Raw genomic sequence first — 9,874 nt, 5'->3', positions numbered from 1 at the left:
TGTGCCCTTGGTCTTCCCGCTGCAGGAGGCCATGAAGGGGCTACTTCATCTCTGGGGGTTTCCAGACCCTGGGGCCATCATGCTGCTGCACAGCTGGTGTGCACGTGTGTTCTCACCCTTCCATTCGCTCTGGGACCTAAATGGCTCATGGATGTAAACCCTTAGGACAATGCCAGACAAGTAGGAAATGAGGAATAAGTGGTGCTGTGACCTTGGCTGTGGCCCTGATGACCCCCAAGTGATGATGGGGCTGGGGGAGCAGCTGGGGATTCTGCCTGAAGCCTCCCGCTAGTAGCACAGGCCTTACCGCCATAACTCCATGACCCACCAGTGCGTTCATAGAAGGGGTCAGACTGTGAGTCATATGGGTGTGCCCTTGCCGCGTGCAAACCCCTCCTCCCGCCACACTTCAGCGACTAATGCTTTTCTCCTATCCCTTTCCAGGAAGCCCGCCAATAATGCACGGTAAGTCCCCGTGATTTCTACCCAGCCGCCTGGCTGGCCCTCTCCACAGCTGGTCCCAGGATGCCACTCGCTCTCCCAGGAATTGCCCCTTATGTCTTCCCAGCACTGGTATCCCATGCAGCAGTTGTCCCCACCCGAGCAGGGCTGGGCCTCTCTCTGGGCTCCTCTTTGAGCAGCAGGAGCCTGGCCAGCCTAAGATTCAGATCTCCAGTCAGCCCCCAGGAGAGGCCAGGCACTGTAGGTCCTGCCTGTCCCCTCAGACACCAGGCCCTGGTCACTGAAGGACAGTGGGTCCTGTCTCATCACCGAACTCCGTGTGGAGCCACCAACAGCTGCAATGGCCCACGTCGGAGCTGCTGCTGCGTGTGCTCTAAGCATTCTCAGCAACTCGTGGCTCCTGGGGGCTTTCCCCCCCATCCCCATCCTCCCTCCTCACCATCTGCTTCCTGCAGCAGGGACCCCTCAACCTTGTCCCTGTCCATTCTTTACAAAAGAGCTGGGGCGTCCTTATGAAATGCCAGTGTCGGTCCCAGCCTTCACACCTTCACAACCTTCACATGACTCCTCGGGGCCTCTGGGTGCAGATCTCCATGGCTGGGCACAGAGCCACCTCCCTGTCTGTTTGCCTTCCTCCCCCACTCCTCCCGCTCCATCCACACTGACGTTCGTTAAGCGTGCTAGTGGCTCTCAGGCTGTTCTCTCTGCATGGAACCGCACCCCCCTACTTTTTTGCCTGACTGCTACCCCTCAAACACTTGTCCCATTTTCTCTGTTCAGTCTGGGTCAGAAGGCAATGCTCTGGGCTCCCACCCTGTCCTGGGCTTACCCTGATCACAGCCCGCTCCCGTTATGCTAGGATTTCCTCATTCGCATGCACGGCTCCAGGCTGTGAGCAATCTGAGGGCGAGCGTCCAGCATCTCGCTGGGAACCCAGGGCTGGCTCATTTCTGCACAGAGCCAATGAACACTGAACAATTGTGCCAACAATCAGGAAACTGATTGTTACCTTTTTTCTTGGTCAACAGCTCCTGCTGTTGGTGCGATGCAATGTCACCCACCCAAACAATAAGTTCTGGGCTCTCCGACAAAACCCCCTTTCTCTTCCCCTCCATGACAGTGCCACTGGGTGGAGTGGTGAGGGAGGGGAGTGAGGGCACAGTGACAAAAATGAGGAGATGGCTTCCTTAAGTAGAGCCTCCTTGTACAGTCTGGATCTATACCAGCTCCTGCTGAATTTCTGGCCAGGGGGTTGTTTAAAAATTTCCCCAGGTGACTGTACAGTGGGCTCTGGGGGCCCTCCACATTTCCATTTCTTCTCAACAGCAAATTATTCCTGTGGAGGCTTCCTGACCCAGCCATCTGGGTACTTTTCCAGCCCGTTCTATCCGGGGAACTATCCAAACAACGCCAATTGTCTGTGGGACATTGAAGTCCAAAACAACTACCGTATCACAGTTGTCTTCAGAGATGTCCAGTAAGTTCGTGGGTGCAGAGCCGAACACGTGGGGGACCTCGCAGATATCTTAGAACAGAATGAATGGTACCCAGCCCTTTGGACGGATGTTGGCCCAATTGACATTTTCTTTTAAAGGTTCAATTTTTTTACCCAGAGGCAGCCTGTGGAGGTGGGACCAGCACAAGAGCCCTGGTTTAAAGTCCTGGGTCTGTCACTAATTTGCTGTGTGACCACAGAAAATACTTAATTTTTCTGAACCTTAGTCAAAACAAGGGAATAAAATACCTGCTTTCCTCTCATCTCTGCCTACTGGGAAGGTCACGAGAGAGAAAGAGGTGAAAATGCTTGGAAATGTTATCCTGCAGGAGGGGTGACTATTAGGAGTAATGGTAAAACACAGAATCCTATTAACCATACCAGTTGTTGTTGGTTTTTTTTTAACCCTTTTCTCTCCATTGCCTCCTTTCTTAGGGGGTGAGTTCGGGGAGGGGGGGCCGTCAAGCAGTGGTGGAGAAATCTCGGCTATAGAGGCTACATTATCCATTCCTCATTTAACAAAGAGTGGGAATCACTGCTTTAAGCAGAGGAGACAGCGTCAAAGCCCCAGTACTATATGATTGGTCCAAGGAGGGGTGACCACGCAGAGGTATGGGTATTTTCTGGTGTCCAGGAAAGGGGGTGCAATCATTTCTTCTGTGAAAGCCACTACTGAACACATCAGTCATCTCTCTGGCTCTTTGGTTGCTGTGTCCTTGCGAATCTCTGCCTCGGAAATTCATCCGGGTTTTGCATAGGTTATAATATTATTTTAATCGCCTCATCATTGCAATTCATTTCGGGTCCCAGATACTGTACTTCGAGCTCATGTGATCTGTGGAGAAGGTCGACCACCTAACCCTCAGAGAGCTTATTTGACTTGTCCAATAATCATTAGTCCAGTTAGGTATTTCTATCACTATAGATTCATGATTACTTATTTTATTCAATGGGAAGCCGGGGTCTTCTTGATTGAAGAAGCGATCTAGGACAGGCTGTGACCCCTTCCTTTCACGATGCAAAGGACTGTTAGGAGAGGGGCTGTGGGTTTCGTATGTGCGGACAGAGATTGATGCATGCAGGTCATGGGATAATTATCCTCCTATTATTCTCAACTATTACTTCTGTCAGCATTTCTGCCACAGAGGTGTGACCCCCACTCCCTGCCTCCCATCGTGGCTGAAAGGGAAGCTGAAACTCTGCGTTCTGTCCCCGCAGGCTTGAAGGGGGCTGCAGTTATGACTATATTGAGGTGTTCGACGGCCCCTCCCACAGTTCCTCTCTGATCGCCCGGGTTTGTAATGGATCCATGGGTCCCCTCATTTCCTCATCGAACTTCATGTCCATCCGCTTTGTCAGTGATGGCAGCATCACGAGGAGGGGCTTCCAGGCCAACTACTACTCCAGCCCTTCTGAAGATAACACCAGTAAGTCCCCTGGTGGGGGCTCATGGTGGGGGGTCCCTCTGCTCAACCCTTCTATGGTTGCTGAATAAGAAATGAGAGCAGCTTTGTCCCGTCACCAAGGCTTGATCTGGTGTCGAAAGGGGCCACAAGCAGTGGTCTTGAGACTCCGCTGCCCAGAAATGAGGTCCGGGGCCAGAACGGGCTGATGGGCAGTGTGGTGGTCTTCCTGTGGTTGGCAGAGACTGAAAGGAAGGTGTGAGGTCATACCTTCAGCAGATGGTGAGACGCCAGTGCCAAGGACACAGGCGACCACCTGGCTGTTGTGACTGTGTCCGGAGACTTAGCGAGTTTGGCTGCTCTCTGAAGATGGACTGAGCCGGTCCCTCGGCCACTTGAAGCTAATGGCCACAATTTGAGCTGTTAAATGGACTGATTTACAGATTCCCTAGGGACTGGATGAGGGGATGTCCAAGATCTCTTTGGCAGTCAGGATTTTAAGCATGACCCATTCCATAGCTAAAGGACTTTATTTTATAACATCTCCTTCATTCAGCTGGAGCATTACTTTACTTTATGGATAAATGGCAGGTTGGCAATACATTTTACTCATCTCACATCCTGCCTCCACTTCTCCATCAGGGGAATCTGAAATCCCTGTGCCCTCAAAGGGGTCTTGTGAGAAAGACATGGACCTGAGCCATGGGGCACCTGCGGGATTGTGGCGAGGCCTATTCTGATGTGGACCATCCTTGTCCGCCATCTTGGTCTCTGCACCTTTATGTGGGAGGAGCGCCTAGTGGGCTTGCTGGGGTGCTGACTGCCTGCATTGTTTGCCCTCGGCCACCAGAGTTGCTTTGTCTGCCAAACCACATGCAAGCCAGCGTGAGGAGGAGCTACCTCCAGTCCCTGGGCTATTCTGCCATGGACCTTGTCATTTCCACCCGGAATGAAAGCTCCCAGTGTCAGCCCCAGATAACGGCCAGCCAGGTGTTGTTCACAATTCCATATTCCGGCTGCGGCACCACCGAGCAGGTAAGTCTGGGGCTTCCTACTCTATCTCCTGCTGAATACGCTTTCTTATAGTGATGTGTGCTGCGATTCTTGAATTCTGGGGACCCCAGAGACGTGATGATGATATAACCAGGGTAATGAGGGTGAAGATTTAAATCTGTCCCTTAGTGCCATGATGTGTAGCTATAGCCACTTTGAAATGTAAGGATGAGGAAGGAAGGTCAGCAAGCCATCTTCCCCTACCTTGTCGGGCACAGAGGGTGCGTGGCAGGCTGCCTTCCCATCAGCAAGGACCACAGCAGCTCTGAGAGGCAGCTCCAGGTTTTACAGGGCCTTAAGCTTATAGAGTTTGGGGTTGGTGTTGGTGAAAGGGGCGGGTGCCTCATGAAGCAGAGAATGCAAATGCATCTTACTTTTGTAAGTACAGAAACATAGGGCTGTGCCAGCACACTGCTAGGCCTTGGAGGAACCTGTGCACGGGGGAGGCCCAGAGGCTGAAGTTTTATTAGCTTCACAGTAAATCAACCTCTGCAGCTGAGCTGTCACCATCCAGGGTGACCAGTTGTCTTGGTTTGCCTGGGACTTTTCAGATGTCAGCATGGAAAAGTCCCATGTTCTACAAAACTCCTCAGTCCTGAGCAAACTGGATGGTTGTTCATCCTCCCGGGGCCAAGCACTAGGATTAGCAGGTGTCATACTCCCCGGACACCCACCCAGAATTCTCTCATTGTCACCTCACTTTAAATACAGGGAGGCTGGACTTCGAGGTGTCCAGCAGGTGGCCCAAGGCCACTTGGCCAAGAAGTAGCAGGACAAATGTCAGACTCTGAAAATCTCCAGAACCTTACACTGAGTGACAGAAGCCAGCCACATAAGAGTACCCACTTTGTGATTCCATTTCTATAAAATTCAGGAATGGAGAATAAATGTAGGATGGAAAGCCGACCTGGTTGGAGGGGATTGCCTGCAAAGGGGCAGGAAAACGTTGATTTGGCTTGTGGCCATGTTCTGGATTTTCTTGTGGAGGTGATTATCATCAAACCACACTGGATGGCATGCTTACAATGGTTGCATTTAATTTTATGTAAATTTATTTGAAATCATCTAAATTCTGAATTTTGGGATGACACCTAAGTAACAGGGAAGAGACACCATGCAAATATTTTTATTTGGCTTAGGACTACAGTAAATACACAACATGAAATGTTTGAATATGTACACTGGGCACGACCCACACACTCAGAGGACATCAACTTGTCATTCACCAAAGATGTACTGAGCATTTGCCGGGAGCCAGTACTGGGCTAGGTGCTAAGATGACACTGTTTGTTACCCAGCAAGGTCATTGCTGATCCTTTGACACATAACAAACAGTGGGAGAGGAAGGGGATAGTCATTTAGCCCAACAGATCCCGGTGGTTGAGGGAGTGACAAAGGAGTGTGTGACAGGAAGTGATCCAGTGTCGCTCAGCTGTCCACATGAGTCTCTGCAGGAGCCCTTACCCCAGAGATCAGGTACCCACCACAGCTAAAACTCCACCCTCTGTCACTTCCAGTCCTGGCAGCCTCAGATACCAAGCTGTAATAGCTACTGAGCCATTCAAACAGCACAGTGAAAACGAATCCCACCAGCCCCTCCTTCCGGTGCATGGCTGCCTCCCTTGGTATCTCCCAGCCACAGCGAGAATGAAGCAAAGCAAGAAAGGCCCTGAGCCATGGAGTCTGGACTCAGGGTGGCCATTCAGCAGGGCAGGGGGGCATCCAGACACACCCATCTTCTCACAGGGAGCAGCTCCTAGGAGGCCCCAACACCTGGTCCACACTGCATTCCCCATTACGTGGAAGAGGAAGGGGTTGTATGAAAGGAGGGAGTCCTCCTAGTTAAACAGCATGTCCAGCCCAGATAATGGGAACATGGCACCCATGTGCCTTCTCTGTGTGGTCCTGGGAGGGTTCTGAAGTCTGGCTGAGTCACTTTGCTCTCATCGTAACCAAAATCAGCAATGAGCTTCCCTTAGCAGGTGACATTTGCTTGACTTTGCTCTCCTGCCTTCCTCTCTCAGGTAGATAATGATACCATCACCTATTCCAACTTCCTCAAAGCAGCTGCTCCAAGTGCCATCATCAAGAGGAAGAAGGATCTCCACATTCACATCAGCTGCAAAATGCTCCAGAACACCTGGGTTGACACCATGTACATCGCTAATGACACCGTCAACATCAATGAAGTGCAGTATGGCAATTTTGACGTGAACATTTCCTTTTATGCATCATCTTCATTTTTATACCCGGTGACCAGCAACCCCTACTACGTGGACCTGAACCAGAACTTGTACCTTCAGGCCGAGATCATCAATTCTGATACCTCCCTGACCTTGTTTGTGGATACCTGTGTGGCGTCCCCGTATTCCAATGACTTTACATCTTTGACTTATGATCTAATCCGGAGTGGGTAAGCAGTGTCTTCATGGGGCAAATGTCAAGCTTCACCCGACAGTTCAAACATGAGTAGCCCAAAGTCTCAAGGATTTTGGTTCTAGTGGATCCAACTTAACCAGTCAGGTGGTCCTACATGGTTAACATCCATGGAAATGGATGTGTGGAGAAGTAATGAGCCACCAGTTGTCACCAAGCAGCTTAGCTGTAACTGGGATTCGACCCAGTTGGCCAAACTCTGTAAGAAGACATGCGTGTAGTGGGGAAAGCCTTGATTCTGCAACAGCTTGAGACTGAGACGCCGGCTCTGCCATGTACCCACTGCATCACTCTGGGCAAGCAGTCGTATCTCTCTGAGCCAGTCTCTTCACCCTTTAGATGTGAAGCATGATGCCCACATCATAGGCTGTTGGGAGGATGAAATGGGAAGGAGGCAAAGGGGCTCTGGGCAAAGAGTATGCACGGCAGGTGGTCCACAAGGAGCGTTGCCAGTAACAGGGTCAGCAGGAGTCTCTTGACCTAGCAGCTGAGAATGGTGGGTCTAACCAACTCGAGAGATGCAGAAGTCAGGTCAGTGGTATCCAGACTGGGGTCAGCGGTGCCCAGGTTGGACTCGTCCACTACAGGCCTGCTCCCCTGGATGACAGGACTCTGGGGAGGTAGAGTTTGCTTCTTCTGAGCTCATCAGTGGGTCCTGGGATGCTGGGATGTGCAATTCCCATCCCTACTCTTCCGTCCCTGCCCATTGGTGTGTGCACCCTTCTTTGCTGATAATTCGACCTTGGCACTTCAGTAACAATCACACAGAAGTATCATATAGAAGTTGTACTGATAGGCAAAGGGGCTCTGCTAGGAATCAGGGCTGGGAAGTGCGGGGACTCACTAGCTATCTCTGGGCACCAGCCAGGTTACCCGCCTGGATGCCCATTAGAGGAATCAGGAGCTTCCAACACAGCCATGCCCGGGCCCCACCTGCTCATTCACTTTATTTGGTCTGTCGTGGGGCTTGGGTATCTGTAGTTTTAAAATCCATACCCCCCGGCCCAGTGATTCTGAAATGCGGCCTGGGTTATGGAGCCCTGGCTCCTCCAGACCACACTGACTGGTGTGGTTTTATGCAAACGTGGTTTTATTGCCCAGCAGCCCTGGGGTTACCCTGACCTCATTTACAAATGTCCTGCTTCCTGACAACGTTCTGGGTACTTTCTTTCTCATCTTTGCTGCTAAATTGACCCCTGTGGGAAAAAAAGAACATGGTATTTTAGAGGATGTGCATTGAAAGCAGAGGAAGGAGACTCTGGAAGGGGCGGGAAGATACCGAGGGAACCCTGGGCCACATTTCCAGGCAAATCAGGCTGTCCTAGTGACGGTTCCCATCCCCCACAAAAAAATTTCCACCCTAAACCCCAAGTACCAGTTTGCTTCCGTCCTTGCTCTGTCACCCCAAATCCTCCCGTTAAGAGATGTCGTGGGTTACGGAAGCTGCTTCCTCCACCAGGGGTAGAGCTGGGAAATGTTTCTCGTCCTGCTCTTTCAGGAGATTCTTCTTCTTCTTTTTTTAGATTTTATTTATTTATTTGACACGGAGAGAGAGCAAGAGCGAGGGACGGAAAACAAGCAGGGGGAGTTGGAGAGGGAGAAGCAGGCTTCCCGCTGAGCAGGGATCCCGATGTGGGGCTCGATCCCAAGACCCTGGGATCATGACCTGAGCTGAAGGCAGATGCTTAACGACTGAGCCACCCAGGCGCCCCTCTTTCAGGGGACTCTTAACTAATCTTCCTGCTAACACTGGTGGAGAGAAGGCAGCCTCTGAGGGAATAAGGAGGGGGTGGATATTGGAGTAGGGGTACTGGAGAGCACTCAGGCTTGTGTGGAAAGCAGGGCCACCCAAGGCTCAGGGCAAGCTGAGGTGGGTCAGGAGACATGGCCCCAGAGACTTTGGTGGGGGCGAGGTGCTAGCCACCGAAGATACTAGAGAGTAGCCCAGTGTGGCCTTGCCTAGCCCTGCGGGCAGGGAAGGAAGGGAAATGCCGCCTTCCCCAGTGCCCTCTCTCTGGGCCCCGCGTTTCCAGGCCCCCCAGCACCCAGCGGCACGGAGCCCCCACTGTGCCACCTGGGGCCTGCTCGTCTGTGTGGAAAGCCCGGGCTGCCGTGCGGCTTCAGGATCTGCTGCCGCAACTCCTGGGTTTCCCAACAGTCGCTGTGGGGGCCTCGCGTCCTGCGGAAGGCAGTGCGCCCAGCGCCCCCAGCTGACGGCCGCTCTTCTCCTCTTGCAGGTGCGCCAAGGACAGCACCTACCGCTCCTACCCCCAGCCCTCGCCTCGCATCGTCCGATTCCAGTTCAGCTCCTTCTTCTTCCTGAGGCGCTTCCCCTCTGTGTACCTGCACTGCAAGATGGTGGTGTGCAGGGCCAACGACTACTCCTCCCGCTGCCGCAGGGGCTGCATCGTCAGGGCCAAGAGGGACGTGGGCTCCCACCAGGAGGTGGACGTCGTCCTTGGACCCATCCTGAAGCGGGACCCGCGCACTGAGAAGAGGGACCTGGTGACGAGCCAGCCCTCCCGCCCTTAGGCCCCAGAGGGGCAGGGACCCGGGATGTTTCTGTGGGCATCGCGTCCCCCCTCCGATTGGATGTCCCCACGTGCCAGGCCTGCTGGGCCCCACGGGGTGACATGGAGTCCGCTAGATCGCTCCTCGCCTTCTTCCAGGGGTCCTGGTCTGTGGGGGACCACGTGCGGTGCTTGGCCAAGAGAGTTCTGATCTGCGACACGGACACACTTGCCACCTTTATCCTCTGGCTCCTGAACTCCCTGCACCTCACGCTCCTTTTCTGTGGAACAAAGACGTGACCATCTACCGGTTAGGACTGTTGGGGGAAATGCAATAAAATAACGTTAGTTAAACTGCCTTCATGTCTGCCTGGGTCAAGTTCTTGGGTGCGATGAACGGCGGGTCTTGGTACTATTGTTACCATCATTGATATCAACAACACGACACCAACGGTGATGTCAGTGCTCATGACAGTGATAACAAGAGGCCCCTGTGTCCCTAGGCAGGGCCGTGC

At 52.7% G+C, this 9,874-nt stretch overlaps 1 protein-coding gene across 1 annotated transcript; it reads left to right on the top strand.

Moving 5' to 3' along the window:
* The first annotated feature begins 445 nt into the window (after positions 1-445).
* Positions 446-9,456, top strand: LOC116881979 (deleted in malignant brain tumors 1 protein-like). Its single transcript, XM_032882148.1, has 6 exons — positions 446-465; positions 1,789-1,939; positions 3,176-3,384; positions 4,211-4,395; positions 6,438-6,826; positions 9,087-9,456. The coding sequence occupies exons 1-6, from the start codon at positions 459-461 to the stop codon at positions 9,379-9,381; spliced, it is 1,236 nt and encodes a 411-aa protein (XP_032738039.1). The 5' UTR covers positions 446-458; the 3' UTR covers positions 9,382-9,456.
* Positions 9,457-9,874: the final 418 nt, after the last annotated feature.

Source organism: Lontra canadensis, unplaced genomic scaffold (genome assembly GCF_010015895.1).
Source record: "Lontra canadensis isolate GAN:19392208 unplaced genomic scaffold, GSC_riverotter_1.0 scaffold79, whole genome shotgun sequence".
NCBI lineage: Eukaryota > Metazoa > Chordata > Mammalia > Carnivora > Mustelidae > Lontra > Lontra canadensis.
The sequence above is the reverse complement of the archived record's forward strand: the minus strand, read 5'-3'. Positions and strand labels throughout refer to the sequence as shown.

What these genes read in the sequence shown, in the direction of transcription:
- LOC116881979 (XM_032882148.1), top strand. An exon ending in GTTGTCTTCAGAGATGTCCA is followed by an intron (nt 1,940 to 3,175) that starts GTAAGTTCGTGG and finishes CTGTCCCCGCAG; the next exon opens with GCTTGAAGGGGGCTGCAGTT. An exon ending in TATGATCTAATCCGGAGTGG is followed by an intron (nt 6,827 to 9,086) that starts GTAAGCAGTGTC and finishes CTCCTCTTGCAG; the next exon opens with GTGCGCCAAGGACAGCACCT.